Genomic DNA, 19,632 nt, shown 5'->3' on the forward strand with positions numbered 1-19,632 from the left:
TTCGATTGTCACAACCATTTACCACAAGAAAAATTAATAATACTGAAATAAAATAATACTGTTATACATTATGATACCAATAAACCAATACTTTGTATTGTTTTTCTATTATACATACAATATGATTTATTAATTTTAAAATTTCTGCAACTATTCATTGAAAAAATTCATTTATTTACAATAATTACATTAGGTAACACAATTCGTTATTTCATTTTACCCTAACTATTTAACTATAGACTTTTAAAATATTATAACCTAATAAAAAACACCTTTTCGGTCATACTCGTAACATTTCGTTCATGAAAAGTGACAATTCTAGATTTTAAATGTCTCTTTAATATCAGCTAGAGTGTATTTTATGAGACTCCGTAGTCTCCGAGCATTTTAATCCCTCGGGTCAAACGTTATTCGTCAATAGTTGCCAATGGAGTTACCAAATTTTATCGTCCGACCGAAGTTCGGTTCAGTTTTTTTCGGTTTCGGCATAAAAATCATGTTACCTAACGAAAGGTTTGGCAGTTTATAGCCGAAACCGAACCTTCAGCCGCGCCGAAACTTACAACATTGTGCTTTTGGATGGCGTTCGGCTAGATTTCAATAATGATAAGTGAATTAATCTTTCTTAATTAGACTAGTCGTGGCGTCCGACACGCATTTGGGTGGTATTTTATACTGCCTGCCCGAATTTTAGTTGTTTAATTATTCAGGTGTTTAAGAAAATCCACCGGCATTTTTTTCATCGCCTTTAAATGTCTTGAAATAGTCGGTTTTGGCCACAACTGAGTCAAAACCATACCTTCGGTTTCGGTTTTGGTCGGACACTACAATATTTTTATTTTATCGAGAGCGTTCTTTGCAAAATCCGTTAAATAATCTATCCTCTTTTCAAAAGTTAAGAAAAAATACGGTATTCGAAAGAATGCCAAATGCATTCGATTGAATTTCGGCATACAAAACATCGGAGAAATATAATATTTTGGAATATATGGTATGGAATAATTTTCTAAACATGCGTCTTCATTCTCTACAGAACCAATCTCTCTCTCTCTCTCCTTGTGGTGTTACTCATCTGATGGTGGGGTCTGTCTTCCTTGTCTTTTCCTTCCACATTTCCCTGTTCGACGTGTTGGTCAAAAACCATAGCAGCACTCCAAATCTTTCTTGATTACAAAACCAATTTTAAATCTAAACTTGTCACCAGAACGAAACAAAAGTCTTGAGCACTCACTTAATTATTTACATGTCCTACAGCTGCGTTGTTTGTCAGAGCGGAGTGTCACGGGGGGTGACCCGCGGCAGGGGCGCGGGGGCGGGCAGCGGCCGCGGCAGCGTGCGGAGGTGCTGCAGCGGGATGCCGCAGCGTTCGGGGGCGAGCGTGGTGCCGCGGGGAAGCGTGCACGAGCCGGACGCGAAGCGTGCGGGCGGCGGGATGCCGGATGACGCGGACTGAAAGAAGGACAGATTGTAGAATTTTGGGCACGTGATATCTGTAACCCGAGGGTCATGACGCTCTAAGCGTGCACGCTCGACGCCAACCGCCTATTGTTTAACGAGGTTTTACCCAAAGGAAGTAGCCGTCCGCGTCAAGGGTGCACGCCTGGAGCGTTTCGTGGCCCAGGCGTAGACGAAAGAGAATTGCTTCTACACATACAGTCAAAGCACGAGCTTTCTGTATTTTCTACCACTTCTAGTACTAACCCCGGACTCGTGCATGGGTGGGTGCGAGGGTGGAGGTGCGGTGCGGAGCGGGCAGTACCCGGGCAAACCCCCGCGGACCCCGGCCACGCTGCCCCGCGGCCCGCGGTTGCTCAGCGGTGGAGATATCGTTGAAACCTGCTGCTGCCGGTAGTAATCCATCTGTGGTAATAACGGGTGATATAGAAACAGTTACAGGAAGTCTGTTAGACGAGACCGGAGACCGGTGGTGTCCGGTAGAAGTTTAACTTTCTATGAAGTTTTAAGTTTTCATTTAGAGTTTGAAAGATCTTCAGATCAGAGATTCATTTTTATTATCAGGAAAAAACAGTAGGATGACCCTTTGACTTTTCACTTCAATTATACATTTTGCCTTCAGCAAAATGTACTGTATCAACCTATTTCAGCCAATCAACTAAGTACTCATACTCAGATAAGTATCCAAAACTCGTCTGGTGAGCCAAGTTGTGAAAACCTTTCATCTTCTGAATTGCTTACCTGCATCTGATCAGTATCCGAAGGTATAATATCCGGGTTCCTATCATCGCTCTCGCTATCGTCCTTCTCTCTCAGCTTGTCCGGCGACGCCGGTTGCGACGTCGGCGCGGGCGCAGAGCGCGGCTTGCGCTTGGCGCAGCGCTGCCGCACGGCGATCATGAAGAGAACTATGACGACCATGAGCACGCCACCGCCGCCCACGGCAGCTGACATGGTGCCGGACATTTGGAAGGCAGTTCGGGGTAAATCTGCGGAATTAGGGGGATGTTAAGTTGTTTTGTTTCTTATGTCGGCTTTACACACTCGTCGAGAGCTCAGCGTCCCTCTGACCCAATCGGAGAAGGGCGAGACGAGACTAGTAAGAACGAGACGAGAAGGGAGCAGTATGCGCACACTCGTTCTCGGGTTGTCTCGGGGTCTCTCCATGGGTGTGTACAGCCAGCATTAGGATAACTCAACGTTGTACCTTTGTATATTACGCAGTTATATGCGAGAATGGTAAAATGTTTTATCAAAATTTAATGTCAACTAAAACAGAGAGTCATAAGACCAGCGGCTCTGCGGAATGGAAAATTCCATTGATTATAATTATTTTTGTTCGGTATCGTTGAATTAACGCAAAAAAAATCCAAAAGGACCGACACTTATAAGTTGTCATGAGCATGGGGTTTGACAAGACGCTTCACACCTTCCCTTCCCAATTTAACCCTTTAACGGGCATAAAGGTTCCAGAAACTACACTAACCCTTTCACTTTGTATAGTTCCACATCATTTGCCTTATAAATTATAAAGGCTTAATAGTCAAAAGAATTACATACCCTGTAAGCTCTTGTCATGAACGTGATGCTTCTCCGGCGGCCGCAGCGTCCCAGCGCGGAGCGGAAACGGCTCGCCCCTCCCCTTGGCGTTGTACGCCAGCACCGCCGCGGCGTACGTACGCCCGGGCTGGAGACCCACGGCCGTGAAGCGGGGGACGGCGCTGGATACGTTCGCCACGATTTGCTGATTGGAAGATATTATTCATTAGTCTGGCAAAGAAGTTTTGTCAGTAACAGTAGAATATAAGACTCAATACTTTTTTTGAGGTTTTAATACTGGCATAAAACACAGTATGACATGATTCTATCAGCCTATGCTCCACTGACAAACGACTCTTGAGGATGTCTAAGGTGAAATTGGTGGTGGTGGTGGTGGTTTTTTATGGAATTTTCGGAGCTGAGGCGCGTCTAGGCGGTAAATTTTTCATTTTTCCTTTAATATAAAAATATGTAATATCGTTCGCAGATGTATCTTGATAAAATCGATCCTAAGTAACTCACTTGTGTGACGATCTCCCGAACCTCCAGGAGGAAGGACTGCGGCATGCCGCCATTGAAGCCTTCCATGCAGCGGACTCCGAACGACGTCAGCGACGCGTTCACCACCGTGCAGTTGTGCACTTGGTCTGGCCGGCCTGCACGCAATAAATATTTATCAGTATCCTCTACTCTGCTAGATTATACCGTCAACAATGCGTTTAACAGTTAAGGTGACTTTGGGATTTAGACTGCAGCAGCGCGACATCACTTCCAACTTCTATGTATGGCCAATGAAATGAAAAAACTTTGTTATCAGGCAACTATTGGCCCATAATGAACGCAAGCCAATATTTTTGTCCAATTCAATTGTACAATATTAATATTTACTCAATATAGGTACTCGGAATATAAGTTGAAGAGTATCAGACATCCGACTAGATGGGTGGATGATCAGCGCTCAATGAAGGAAAAACACAGCAATTCAGGATAGTTGGATGAATTTTTCCTAACCTTGGACACATTTATGTACAGTCGCCATACGATATATCGCCGAGCGCCTGGACAATAGAGGCTTCAGATATTTGTAAACACCTTGGCCGCTCCGATATATCTGATGGCGACTTTACACGCTGAAAAAGAACTTACCAGCAGCAATAATATGGTAGACGCACGGCACCCGCTGTTTCCCAATCCTGTTATGCGCCCAGCAGAGTAGAGTGCCGTAGTCCATCTCCGTGTGGGGCGTGTAGGTGACCGTCGAGCTAGTGCCGGCGCGAGACACGTACGAGTCACTCACTTCGTTGCTATTGGCCGTGTTGTTGAAGGTCCAACGAAACTGTAGTGGAAGAAAGAAATTAATTCATGTTACAATAGCCGAGAAAATACATCTTTTATTGATTCTTCGGGATTGTGTCGCGATTTGCGAGCGAGTTGAAAGCGAGGCGAACGCGCAGCGAGTTTTCCGCGAGCGCGCAACCAGTTCGCCGCGAGTGCGCAACGATATCGCCGTGAGCGCGTAACGTAATTTCGCTTTCATCATCATGGAAGTTTCTGCTTCGCTATTCTGTGGCTCTGTGAGATAGCGCGTCTGACAACAGATATATATGTAGGTAGTTACTTACAGTCACGTCAGACGGATTGGCGTCAACATGGCACGTGATGTGTGCTCGTTCTTGCTTTGCTACTCCGTGCACCCTCTGCTGTGAGCTGCGACACGTCGGCGCGTCTGTTGACAGATTAGGTACCGTAAATATTATGTGAACACGTGGAATATAGAGATACTGCAATAATATAGTTTTTGCAGTTCCGCCAAATATAACGGGCTAGTCATTTGTGCCAACAGCGCCAACACACTCACTTTAGGATGCATTTTTTTATTTTTTTCTTTTTTAAGTACTTCAATATAAAAAATTGTAGTTTCGCTCGCAGACGTACCTATATGCTTGATACAAATTATTTGGTGCACTAATTCATACAAAATCAATGTAAATGTTTTTACAGACAGGCTTTCCGCTTTATGCTAATAGTAACAATTTAAATAATTGACTATTTCACTCGCTCCGATCACTTTAAGCTGTGGGCTGAAGCGGCCCTAAAGAGGAGTAAGAGAACCTAAAACCTACAACTTATCTGCTTTTTCCAAACATTTACTGGTTCAATATAATTATTAAGTATGCCTTTTGTATGATGTATTATAATCTTCTATTATTAGTATTATCTTAATTAAGATAAGATTTATATTGATAAATAAACAAGACGGAATTGAATGGGAAAATATTAAACATAAGGAAAATGAAGGCTGATATCAAACATGGGATTAAAATAAATGGCGTAAAAACATGTTTTTTACTGAACGAATTACCGGGATGTAAATAATTAATTGAATATTATTTTCAAACATTGAATCTAGACAAAGTATTTATAATGATATCAGATTGATATCTAACTGATGTCATTCTGATATCAGTTTATATTCGAATTGGCCTGTAGATACGTTTATTCCATTCCTCAGAAACGCAAACACGTCGAAATAACCTGCATTAAGGATTTCACAAATACGTTCGTCGGTTTGAATGAGCACAAACTCCTCAAAAGAGCTTACACAGTCCTTTCAGCGCTTAAACTGCCATCCAGAGGCGATCTGTATGCCTATTCTATTTTAACGATTTGATATGGTAATATATTTTTCAATTTTTTAATGGGGACGTACCATATTATTACAATCTATAAATTTTAAATACAGATGTCAATCATATAGATTGGTAAGCAACGAACTAGAATAACTATATATTCCGTCGCTGTTGGTAAGGTATTGGACTGGCAATCCAAGGATGTGGGTTCGAGTCCCACGTTGGTCAGAGTTGATCATCGTTGATTTTTTTTCTTTGTGATCAAGATCTGTATTTACAATTTATAGATTTGATATGGTATTCATCTCATTTGATGCGAACTTGAGTCGTGTCATCAACATCATTGAGTTATTATTACTTCATATAGAGAAGCCATATACCAAACAATGAAATAGTCGCAATCACAACCTGTACCACGCGACCAATACGTCGTAAGCACCGAGAAATTCATGGCGCTTATGCGTTTAGATTGTGAGATTCATGCTCCGCTTTCATAGCTTGTTGTCGGGCGGCAACAACTCATAGCGCAAAATCTAGTTCTCTGTGCCGTTTCTATACGTACAGTCACGCTCCGTGATTGTTACGCCATTTAGGGTTCTAGCTAAATTGGACATCCATAGTGTAAGTATGGAACAACTAATTTAGCTGGGATCCTAAATGGCGTAACAATCGCGGATCGTGATGGTACCTAGTAATAATAGTTCAATGCGTGTTATAAGGTGTCTTACGCGCACCAAAACTTTTGAGCGAATAGCACCAATAACAGAAAGACTCCTGATTGGATTTCGTCAGCACCAATCAGCGAGAGCCGCTAACGCTGATCAGTACTCACGGTCAGGGTCGTATCAAAATCAGATGAAAACCATATCATATTTAAAAACAGAATGAGCCTCCAGATGTTTCTCTGACGATCGTATGAAGGTTACGTTTTAAAAACTGAATACGCTTTAGGCACATAAACGGATAATAATATTGAATTCTTAATTACTACATATTTATTTATTTATTAAATCTTCGAATTTAAACTGTTGTGAGACATTAGTATGTCTCACAACAGTTTAAATTCGACATTGAATAATTTATTGCACATATGAAAACACACTGTACAAAAGGCAAACTTAATGCCATAAGGCATTCTCTACCAGTCAACCTTTAGGCAAAGCAGATAAGTTACTTTTAAGTTGATATTTTGTTAAGATTTGTCGAAACTGTCCGTTGGGTTCTCATTTGTAAACTTTTACTAACAAACAAATTTTTTGTTTAATTTCTTTCCGAGAGGAAAAAGAATCCAAAAAACTTTATCACTCCACTATAATAATATTTAACTAATTTTTAAATCATTTATTTACATACAATATATATACAGTGGTACTACTAAACGAAATTAATAACTAGCTTAAATCTAAAATAGGCCCTTGAGGCATTGTACCAAGGATGCTGGCGGCATTTCCTCGCTGTATCGCAATGCTGATTAACTAATTAAAACCCTCAACATAATATTCGTCATTAGGAGCTGTAAAGTTCTTAATGGTCCGGAGATTGGCGATATTTAGTGGAATAGCAACATCATTTATTTGATAATTGTAGTAGTAGGTATATTATTTTTATCACGCGAGAAATTCTTCAAAAATTGAAAGGTGATTTAGCCTTTTGTGGGTTAGCCAATGCGTGATGATCGCAAAATATTATTATCTTATATCTAGAGACATCATTTTACATAAATTAACTTAAACTCTCTAGCGAATTATGATGCCCTAATTTTTAAGTTGGTGATTTGTACCGTTTTTCATAGACGTATGCAATGGAGAATATTTTATTGTCTTGTATTGTTACGCGTCGCAGAGTGCTTGACAGTAGCAACAGTATCCTGAGTGTGATAGCGGGTAGGCTCGATAGTCGCTATATGCAGCACTGGTCGAACCTGCACCGTTCCTTAGCGACTTATGAAATGTAGTAGATATCTATAATATACGGCGATACAGCGAGGAAATGCTGCCAGCATCTACGACACCATTCCGCAGGGGGATATTTTGTAATTTTTTTTATTTTAAGTTTAGTTTTATTTATTTTTAGATTTAGTTTTTAAGTTTTGTAGGTTAGTTATTTAATTATGTTTTTTTTTCTAGATATCTATAAATTACATACTAACATAGTCTTATTTATAAGTCCCTGCATGTACACATGACTAACCGGTTATGGATTTCTGTGCTCCGAAATTTTTACTTACAAAGCACGTCCAAGGAAAACGGCTTGCTTTCCCCATCACCCTCCGCATTGAAGCCGACACAAGTGTAGTTGCCAGCGGTTCTTCTCCCAACGCCCTGCAGCACCAGCGAGTGGTTGCTGATGATGACGCCTTGTCCGATGTTGTGGAGCAACGTCTTGCCCTGATAAAAAAATATGCTTCAACTAACATAGAATTTCTGACAAACCATAATGTGATTGGTTGGCAGAGAAAACACCTAGTCAGCTGTATGAGGCTGTCCCTAAAATTAACGCCAAGACTTACTTAAAGGGCTTATAAAACAGATGATGGGCTACAAGATTAAGCAAATTTACCCTTAATGAAAAACTCATTTTATGGACTTTTATAAGAATCCTGGTTACAAAAGGTGTATAAAAGTGCCGATAATCTCAGAAATTATGAGATTATCATTAAGGGTAAACTAAAAATTTGCTTAATCTTGTAGCCCATCAGCTGTTCTATAAGCCCTAGTTATAAATAAAAATAAATAAATAAAAGTCATTTATTGTCGCAACAAAACTTACAGCAACAAATCGAACAAAGAGAAAACAAAAAAAAAAGCACCAAGCAAGCAAGCAAGCAAGCAAGCATTGGGCATAAGGTGAATAGTTATAAGTCTTGGCGTTGGTTTTAGGGACACCCGATTTAAAAATGTGTTGGTACCGACTGCATTAGTGCAGTATCAAAATTAATATAAATGTATCAATAAAATTACCTTAACGTTACCTGCAGCAATTTACTGCAACGGTATAGCAGCGCGACATTACTGCTGCAAATGTCAAAATCGATGTTGCTGCCAGGATTTTTGATATTGTAGCAGCAATGCAACCGGCAGTAAAGTCGTGCTGCAATACTGTATCAGCTGCTGATGCACTCTGAATCCGAACATTATCTTAAGAAATGAGAATCCGCGGGTACCATGCCACACTGTTAACTGACAGTTCGTAATCCTTATTACAAAAGGCTTACCAAGGCAGCGGTGGCGTAATGTGATCTCCAAAGATTTAAACGCCTGCGGGTTAGCGGAAACCGATGTCCAGGATAGAGCGAAGTGGAAGGAGAAAAGTAGGATAGCGGACCCCGTCACAGTACGGGACAAACGATATGAGGATGATGATGAAAAGGCATAAGGTCAACCGTGGACAGTTAAGAGTGGTTGCTGTTTGTACTTACATTATGCCTCCATTCAACTTTGTAGACATAGGGGTGTGCCCTAATGATGCAGTCGAAGTATACATCCGACCCTTCCCTGATGTTGGTAGGATCGAGATTGGTGCCCAATCGAACTGTAGTCTCCGGGATATCTGTTGGTATTAAACTCGTATTATTTTACGACCAAGCTAGAAACAAAAAAAAAGTAGTGCTCTAGTTTTTTTAGTCTCTTTCGCGCCACCATACAAGTGGAGGCGAGATGAACATATTAATATAAATATCGGTTTTTAAATTCAAATAAGCCTCCAGACTTAAATAATATTAAAGCACAGCGTTATTAACGTTCTTTTGTGGAGCAGTTCAAGGAGCCAAATACAAAATAAAACGTATATTGCTTTCAAGAGCAGGGATAAAAGTATTCCTCGAATATTAAATAAGCTGATATTGGTACTCATACATATTGTTTAAGCGCTTTGATGTACATATTTTATACAGGTATTAAAAAAAAAGGCACAGCTTTTGATTCACTCATGAACAGTGATCAGGATTTTGGATGCCTAACCTCGGTATAGTTATCAAATACTCCTTAAACCCGCGATATCATTGAAACTGCTAGAAAAGAATGCTATTTAAGTGGTAATATATTTTTAAAATAAACGACGATAAATAAAATATAATAAAATTGAGGTCATTTTCCCCGGATGGCAATCAAAATCCCCGATCACTGCTCATGAATCAAAAGCTTTGGAAATAATACTGAAAACCGGTTAAGTGCGAGTCGGACTCGCGTTCCAAGGGTTCTGTACATTAACCAATTTTTAACGATGTATTTTTTTATGTGGAACGTGAATGAAAATGTCTTTAAAAAACCCGTAGGGGTCGCATCAAAAACTAAGTAATTAAGTCCGATTCACGCTTGACTGCACATTTATAATAGGTTTTCATGTCATCTATAGGTAAAGAACTATTTTGTGTATTTTATTCAAAATTTTAGACCCAGTAGTTTCGGAGATAAAGGGGGGGGGGGGTCGGACAGACAGACAGACAGACGCACGAGTGATCCTATTAAGAGTTCCGTTTTGTCTTTTTGAAGTACGGAAACCTAAAAACGATAAAAACAAAATAGTTATATTATAGTTGAATGTTATGAAAAAAAAAACGCATTTAACCGATTTGCAAGACCGAAGTGATCCCATAAGAGCTCCGTTAACAAAGTTTTGTACGGAGCTCTAAAACTGTTTTCCTTTTACTGCTAGTATAAACTCCATTAAGTTAATAATTAATATTTCCTTCTTTATTGCTAATTAACACAAAATGTGATGTGAGTAAAATTACCAGTCACGATGTGGCAGTATTGTATATAGTGTCAGTACAGCGTAAACATGTTCATCCAATTATCGAAAATTGATTCATTAACAGACACACAAAATGCTTTATTATGTTGAGACATATCAACCAAATAATATTAAAACTGAACGAAATTTCATTATGAAATTATGATGTTCGCATAAGTTTGATGTCATTACCGCGATTTTAATTAAGTGCTGCACGATGCAGTGGCATTATTGGAAAAACACAATAAGTTATGATGGAATAATGCATTGTTTATACTGATTTAAATAATTTATTTTAATACTGACGAAGTTATTAAATTCGAAGGGTAAATTGAAACCTCGGCTGGTCTCAATAGACAAAATGGTGTAGGTATTTATATCTCGATTTTACCGATCCGTCTAAAGGCTCGGCCACGACATTGCGCGACTGGCGACGGCGGCGGCGGCAACCATTGGTTGGAGTAGTGTTGGTTAGGACTCGAGTCCTTTCAGTTCTCTGCTTCAAGGCTCGACTCAGATTTTACTTACTCCTAAAATTAAGTCTAAACTCGACTTCTTTTCAACTTGTTAGAGACACGAGTCTTTTGTAAAGACTTGAGTTCTTTTCAGAGAACTCTCGATTTTTTTACAAACAATTTCACCTCGCCTTGGCTAAGGAGATCAGTCAGTTATTTGAATGCTACAAGTACTTACACTGTATATCCAGCGTCCAGCCGTCTTCAAGCGACGGGATCTGCGGCATGGCCGGATTTGCCGCGCGGCATGCAAGCCTCGCACCCGCGTCTGCCTTGCTCGGCAGTAGTGAAACGGTTGACGTCGTCGTATTGCCATCCGTTGACAACTGTTGACAAATTACAAACACGTTCATAGTCACTGCCTTGGGTGAGAGTTGAACTCACGGCCTCTGGATGGAGTTCAAGTCTCACCCAAGGCAGTAATTTATCCACTTTTAAAAATTTTATAAGCTTAATAACATCGTTCGCAGACGTTTCTGCTTGTTAAAACCAGGGCTCGGAACCGGTATTTTTTAAAAACCCCGAAAGAGCCCAATATTTTGAATTATTTTATGCTCTGTACGCAGGACTGAATCATGTATTTAGGCAACAACTTCGTATTATTAGATTGTTCAATTAAAAATGAAATAATAAACCAAAGAACGAAAACGAACGTAATAATAACGGTATTTTTGTATGGAGCAAATACCGGTTTCCGACCCTTGGTTAAAACTTAATTTACGTATATAGTCATCAAGTCATCATGTTCTATTGTATATAAAATCGGTTTTGAATTTGATAATTATTTATTCTACATTACTCACAGTTGCATCTAGTTTGCAACTATATGATGCAAAAATATTTCAAGTACAGTTAAATAGGATTTTTTTTGTCCTTAACTTCCTTAAGAGCTAATCGTTAAGAACTAGGATTAGTTTGGCACAAGACAGTTATACTATTGCTACGTAATGTAAACCTACGGCATGTCCAAAACTTATCTTATTTTGTTAGTATACTATTATATCACCATTTTCACTATTGAAAGGCAAGCCACATTGACGGAAGTTACTTAGATAGAAATTTGCCTATTGTCATATTTCACAATAAATCACTATTTTGACTTAAACATGATACTGTATCCCTCTTTTGTATAACCAGACTTTTATTTGCGTCAACCATTCAACATATTTCACCGATTTCACAAAGCAAACCCACTTCACGCAAAAAGATTCACATCATCAAAAGGCCGAGCATTTGTGTCGCTTAACTTCAAACTCGGGTAAATCAAGTCGACCCTCTTAGCAAATATCGACCCTATTAGCTTTTCTTAATACCTAAATTGCATAATCTGACAGATGGATTTACCCGAGCTTGAAGATAAACGACTCATTTTGACTCATACAATAGCTTTCCTATGTCACAGTTTATTAGCTGCCCGTATCGTTCGATTCTACAGGGGCCTGGGCTAGTGTTGGGTAGGACTCGAGTCCTCTGCTTCAAGACTCAGACTCTTATAATTAAGTCTAAACTCCAGATCTTTTCAACTTGTTAGAGACCCGAGTCTTTTGTAGAGATTTGAGTCCTTTTCAGAGATCTTGATTTGTTTACAAACGATTTCTAAATGCATTGATTTTATGTAAAATTTGTGGGTTAGGTTAGGTTAGACACAAATCATACAATAACACCTAATTTCTTTACTGTTATTTAGGAAAAACCTATTTAATTGTTCACGGAGTCTTTATTCGGAGGCTCGAGTCCTTTTGAATTGCTTTTAAAAAAGATCCAACACTCGACTCGGGACTTAAACACTCAGAAGTTTTTAAAGCGCAGTCTCGTAAAAACGAGCTGAGTTCTTCAAATCCAGAGTCAAAGGACTCGAGTTCCTACCAACACTAGCCCGGGCATACATTCTCATCAATAGAGAAATACATTACTCTGACAACGGTCGAGGTGAGAACGGCATAAACTTGGGGATTATTCGATGTGGACATTTGGTTGCTCGTAATAAACGGTGTATGGGACAGATGACGACAAAATGGAGAATGGTTAATGACTTCTGTTATGCTTTACTAAGGCTAGGCCTAAGCCAGTTCCGTAAAACAGAAACTAACTGTAGTAGCTAACTGGACTAGCTAACAATTCAGAATTTTAAAATGTATTAATGATAATATATCGTCATCGTATATCGTGTCGTCATAGTCACTCGAGCTTGGTGGTGCACACGAGATGCACTGCAAGTCGTGCTAAGGTTGTATCATAATATAACAAACTGTGAAATTCAAAGTGGTAAGTACAAATGTAGTGCATTTGTTTTCCAATGTATTTTCACGGATACGTTCGTATTTGTCATGCTACTGCAAACTGCAAACTAATACACTTACAGAATATACTTAGGTTAAGTTTAATCTTGTTAACATGCATACATCAAAAGTTCAAGAAGACCGGTTTGTAATGTAAAACCGTAAGGCCAGCATGCGTACCTACTTCAAAGACACGTGCGTAACGTTTCCGTGCAAATACGATGGAAGATAATTTAATGCACTATATCTATAGTTATTTATTTTACAGCTTTATTAATGGCGTTGTGTCCCCAACGTCATTGTGACGGATGTCTTCATTTCCCAGCCAAGTGATTAAATATAGCTTGGGCTAAATGTGCGGGTAATTAGAGTCCTAAGCTAACTCGGCTTCAATAAAGTGTGGAAATGACACCACGAAGATATATTTGCATAGGAATTCATGTTTATGATGGAATTCCCATACTGTCGCTTTACAAGTTAATGCAGATTTTGCTATAGTAGTACATAGAATGAGCACAGATAGAGAGCAAGGCACGATGCATACTTTTACTTTATTTTTTAGTTATTTGAGAAGAGAGAGATAAAGATTCATATCAAAAAATTACCATGTGTAAACTGTGTAATTGTTGAAAATATAAGTTTCCAAGCAATTATGATATTACGTAAATTTTGTTATCACAATTTATAAACTCTCATTAGGTACTCAGCAGCAGAAGTTGCTAAGTGGATGAGGTGTTAAAAATTACCTTGACACGCTCTTATTCTCTTCACCATAAAGTCGCGTCAAGATCATTTTGAACACCTGGCCCGCTTAGCAACTTCTGCTGCTGACTGTACAGGGCTAAATGAACCCCGGATTTCAAATAGCATTATTAAATTATGCAAATATTTTCATTCTGTATAATTGCTGCTATGTGGTAATTTAAAATTTCATATATTTTTTTCGATAATCAACATTTTGACGTTTCCTGCAGTAATGCAGTCGACTGCAGTAGTATTGCTGATGCAGTCTGATTCGGAACATCACCTTTAGGGTAACATTCCATTTCCAACGACAGCTGCACTACTGTCTATTTTACTATGAAATTGACAATGACAGCGACGCGTTCAGTACCGGTAGTGCAGCTGCGGTTAGAAATGGAATGTTATCATAAGTGTGATAACCTTAAGAAGCGCTGGTGGCCTAGCGGTAGCGGTGGTGGTGGTGGCAGTGGCGTGCGACTTTCAATCCGGAGGTCGCGGGTTCAAAACCCGGCTCGTACCAATGAGTTTTTCGGAACTTAATGTATAGGTACGAAATATCTTTTGATATTTAGATTTACCAGTTGTTTTTCGGTGAAGACAAACATCGTGAGGAAACCATTGTAATCCCAATAAGACCTAGTTTGAAGGGTTGGAAGGTCAGATGGCAGTCGCTTTCGTAACAACTAGTGCCTACGTCAATTCTTGGGATTAGTTGTCTAGCGGACCCCAGGCTCCCATGAGCCGCGCTGCTGAAGTAACAAGAAAATGCTGGAATAACGCGAGGAAGAAGAAGACCTTGTGCGATTGTGTTGTGTTAAATAAGTCACATGGCCGTAGGCCCGGCGTGAGCTTGTCAAGTATATTTAATAATATCATGGCATTTAACTTTGTATCATTGTATGACAAAGGAATTAGCAGATCAATATTAAACACGTAGAGAAATTCGGAGAATCTATTAATAATTAATTTAGGCAGGAATTCCATCGGTTAACGTTGATTATATCGGTCAAGCATAAACACTAATCAATACGTGATTTGGTTCGCTTAGTCCTATTATCAGGCTACCGTAGTTAGGTACTTATAATGGCTAATTAAATGTATATATAATGCTAACTAAGCATGCAGTTTAAATAACACGTAATGTAATAAGTAAGGTAATAAAAGGTAATGCAAATTACTTTAAAATACTTAGTAATTGATCCCCTCAGAACAATATGGATAATGTCAATATTTTAACCCTTTCTTTACTGCGGGACGTACCACATTACAATATATAAATTACAAAATTTGCAAAGATTGGCCATAGCAATCCAGCGCGGAACGCTGCCTGCGTGATTGACAATCAAATCAATCTATCAAGGGCACCAAATTTTGATAGGTATTTTTAATTTTTAGCTTTAGTTATTTTAATTGTAGGTAGTAAGTTTATAACACTTCGCTGCCCCAATATTACAGGGTTCTATGATTCACTTTTATCGAACTGAAATTTGAACATTGTCATAGTGACATTAAGTCGAATTTCAACTATCTTGAAAATGTAACATAGAACCCTGTAATATTGGGGCAGCGACTTATTATAATTATAATAAATGAGTTTATCTATAAATTGTATATACAGATGTCAATCACAACGAGATTAACGATAAACAACTCTGGTCGACGTGGGATTCGAACCCACACCTTTGGATTGCCGGTCCAACGCATTACCAATTCCGTCCCCGTTGTCCAGAATTGATCATCGTTATTTTTTTTATTGTGATTGACATCTGTAAACAATTTAATATGCATAATGATTTTATTAAATATGAATTGGGCTTTTCTCATACTTTGGCATTCCTTTTCCAACTGAACGTTTTGTTGGCCTGTCATTCTGACTTCTACCAATGAAAACCTGCCAGATGCCTGGATATAATAGTATTAAGGATAGTATAACTGGGTCTAACAGAATTAAAGGTAGATAACTCTCTAACTGTCATGTTTTATTACTTTCATTATCATGTGCCGTTTGTCGTGGCTAGTTGTTAGTCTATTAGTTAACTTACTCATTTCACTGAGAAAATTATTTTATCAACTTGTTTTGGTATCCCACTGCTGGGCAAACTTTTCATCCACTCCACATTGTCGTTTGTATTTTTTAAACATTCCATGTAGAATGCGTAGGTACACATATACACGGCGCGATTCGGGAAATGAATTGGAGATTCACTAGATATGAAATAGTAAAGATATGTGACGTTCCACGGCAAAAGGTACCTTATGGCGGCTGGCGCTTACGCTATTATTAACGCCGCTCCAATATTCAGCCGTCACATATATCTTTACTATTTCATATCTAGTAAGTCTCTAATTCATTTCCCGAATCGCGCCGTCAGTGAATAATTGTTTTCCATCGTATTTTCTCGGAAACGTTCGTTTTGCCATGCTACTTCAGTCAACGTCAGTACTTTTTGTACCGAGACTGACTGAAATAGCGAGACACTTTCGTACGTTTCCGTGAAAATACGATGGAAAATAATTATACACTACATCTGTATAGTAGTTACGGTATAGGGGTTACGGGTTAGTCCGTTGGCTTGTTGGGTGGACGACATCCGGAAAAATGCGGGTCACTTCTAGATGAGATTAGCTCAGGACCGGGACAAGTGGCGTACTAGAAGAGAGGCCTATGCTCAGAAGTGGGCGATAAAGGGCTCATATGATAATGATGATGATGATGAGTTACGGTACTTGATAACACCTAAGTTTTTCGGTCTACACTTTATGAACAAAGAAGTAATCTAAGAAAGCAGCTGTTGAGGAATCACCGTTGTCACTTACGCCAAACTTGTCGAGTACAGTGGTCCCTTACGACCGATTCGAGCGGCCCGGCCGTTCCAGTCCCATTCAATCTACATTTATTACAACTACGTGGCCTTATTTTTAGGCGACTAGTGTTGTGTGATGCTCATTTTTGGGTTAAAAACAAAGAGTAAGTATACGGTTAACACACTTAACGCCACTAGCACCATCCCACTAACCCGTGGTTAAACCGTGAATCCAGTGTCAAATACTTAACATAAAAAACATTAAAAAAAAAAACAGAAATAAAAGACAAAGCAGTAACTCCAGGTTTAACCGGTTAACCCCGGGTTAGTGGGATGGTGCAAGTGGCGCTTAAGAGTTACTCGAACCTAATTGCCGCTATACAATCGAAGATACGCTCTTATTTAAAACGACGTTCTAAAATAATATGAAATTCGAGATGAACATTCAAGTAAGGTCAATATGGCTAATTCCGTCATAGGGTCTATTCCGTCCACGAGCGTATATTTCGTTGATTTTCAATCGTGGGTAAAATAAAACCATTTAGTTTTGATTGCTGAAACTAAAAGCAATCGCTGCTTTGTCGACGAAACTATCAATGTTGTTCGTTGTTCGAGAAAAACGCTAGTGGACGGAATTAGTCATTATGACGGAATTAGCCACATTGACTTTAACATTATAATCTGTCTGGTTAGTACGTTTTGGTTGCTAGAAATTGTAATACAGTGAAACCTGGTTAATTGGCACCTGGATAAATGGAAAACCTCAATAATTGCAACCAAAAGTCCGGTCCCGGTCCCTTGAGACCAAAAGGCCTCTATAATTGAAATTTTGGAACCTCTATAATTGCAATTTAGATTTTAGGGCTTTTCGTAATTTTGCCTCTGTAATTGACCACGTCGCAACTAAGACCTCTATAATTGACACTGTGCTAAAAAAATCCGTTATTTTTGCTCTCCTTTTTACCTCTATTATTGAAACGAGTCTTACTTATTACCTCTGTAATTGAAATAATGTAGTTGTAGACAGCAGAAACAATATTTTAATAGCAATGGTCATTTTATTTATATCTTCATCCAGAATTCAATTTATTTATTGGGTATCTATCACATAGTGAATAGAATCAGGCGTTACTTTGCGGAAATCCATATTAATTAAAACTAAAATATTACTTTGCTAATCCGCGAAAAGATAACATGCTAATCAATCAGTGCTAACCCGTTATACTTACTTACACACTATCTATCACAGCCTGTAGTAGGTGAAATATTTTTTATTAAATCAAAAACAAAGTATGCTTTTTACATTCCAATAAAACTTTCTTCTACAATTCAAGGGAATTTTTTAAACCCTGAATTGAGTAATAAGAAAATAAAGTAGTAATTAATGTAGTGTAAAAGTGCAAGTATAGAAACTATATATAGACCAGAAACCCAGAACGTAAGCGTGTAAATCTACTTTCAATGGTTATTTGCACCTCCATAAAAGAAATTTGTCAGAATGCAACCTCTATTAATGAAAACCTCTATAATTGACACAACGATTTTTTGAACCTCGTTAATTGACACGACCTGCTTAAATGAAAAACCTGGTTAATTGACAAAAAATGGCCGGTCCCTTGAGATTGCAATTATCCAGGTTCCACTGTACAAAGTAATTAGAGCGAGTAGGAGTGTTACATAACAAAACTTATACTCGTTCTTTTTTTTTGTATAGCTATTTTTAGTAACGCAATGTAGTTCAAAACATGTTACGTAAATATTGTTGCCAAGTTTCATGTAAATAAAGTACGCAACGTCGAACATAATATATAATTATTTTTCAAAATTTTGTACAATGACTTCTGACCTTATCCATAAACATTTGTCAAATCAAACAAGCAGTTGATAATTTGTCTCTCATTTACAAAGAGACATTTAGAAAGAGACAAAATTTCACAGAGGTTTGTTAATCTTGGAATCTGCTTCATTAAAGTTTTAAGACGTTAATAAATTAAATTACTACCTGTACTGAAAGATATTGAACAAATATTTGATACAGCTTGCGAGCCGAAAATTATTAATATTATTTAATTAATTTCAAAGCGGCAGGTTCAAGATAAATCAATTACTTACCATTAACATTTCCCGAATGAACTTTATATAATTTGAAGCTAAAACAGCCTCATTAAATATAATAATATTAACCCTTCTTTGCATGGTGATGGAAATGTCCATCATAACATTGTCCTATGAATTAAAGATAGGTACTTTTGGAGATGATTGAAATTTATTTTTAAGACTGTCAACTTTCAACACTAATCCATTTTCCGATTTATTACTTAAATGTACGCAGTATTTTAATTTATAAAAATTACATTTGTTTTAAGGCTAAATATCGGAAAATTTTGAAAAACCCAGAAGTTGATGATTTTTAGTTTGTTATTTTGGGCGTTTTTTTCGGAGTTTGTAATTGTTTTATATTTATAAACTTTATCATATTAGTATTTACATAAATATGATTTCGCCTATGCAAAGTTTAAGACTGTTTTCTCAGTAAAAATCGAGGTTATAATTTTTTTTACTATTTTTCCCAGAATCAGCAAACAATTACGTGAGACATATATTCATTTCAGGCAAAAAGAAAAAATCATTCAAAGAAGGGTTGAATATTAAAATACATGCTGTTTATAAAAGGTACCTACACAAGCCTTCGATCAACACCGGGAAAGGAGTCGGCATTCACACTATTATTTCCCCTCTGCCGAAGCACATGCCCAACTGGGCATGCACACAACTAGCGCGATGCGTGTTGTAACTCATCCGTACACAAAAAGAGATCGAGGTGTGCGAGATTTGACTTTGACGTGTCATTACAGATTGGATTAAGTATGTAGTGAGTGAGAAGTGCGACTGTGTGCACCCCCCCCCGCAAAAATGTCAGAACGATTTGTACGGT

General features: G+C 38.3%; 1 protein-coding gene across 2 annotated transcripts in view; it reads right to left on the reverse strand.

Annotated features, from left to right (window-relative positions):
• Positions 1 to 1,023: 1,023 nt before the first annotated feature.
• Positions 1,024 to 19,632, reverse strand: part of LOC134799089 (neural cell adhesion molecule 2-like) — a 460,169-nt gene continuing 441,560 nt past the window's right edge. For both annotated transcript variants that reach the window (XM_063771474.1, XM_063771475.1), the window contains exons 9-18: positions 11,049 to 11,196; positions 9,043 to 9,173; positions 7,852 to 8,011; positions 4,617 to 4,720; positions 4,141 to 4,330; positions 3,517 to 3,650; positions 3,016 to 3,199; positions 2,197 to 2,444; positions 1,702 to 1,860; positions 1,024 to 1,449 (exon numbers count right to left, since the gene is read on the reverse strand). In XM_063771474.1, the coding sequence (XP_063627544.1) occupies positions 1,267 to 1,449; positions 1,702 to 1,860; positions 2,197 to 2,444; positions 3,016 to 3,199; positions 3,517 to 3,650; positions 4,141 to 4,330; positions 4,617 to 4,720; positions 7,852 to 8,011; positions 9,043 to 9,173; positions 11,049 to 11,196 (1,641 nt within the window). In that variant the 3' untranslated portion in view covers positions 1,024 to 1,266. The remainder of the gene's footprint in view (positions 1,450 to 1,701; positions 1,861 to 2,196; positions 2,445 to 3,015; positions 3,200 to 3,516; positions 3,651 to 4,140; positions 4,331 to 4,616; positions 4,721 to 7,851; positions 8,012 to 9,042; positions 9,174 to 11,048; positions 11,197 to 19,632) is intronic.

This window comes from Cydia splendana, chromosome 18 (genome assembly GCF_910591565.1).
Source record: "Cydia splendana chromosome 18, ilCydSple1.2, whole genome shotgun sequence".
Lineage (NCBI taxonomy): Eukaryota > Metazoa > Arthropoda > Insecta > Lepidoptera > Tortricidae > Cydia > Cydia splendana.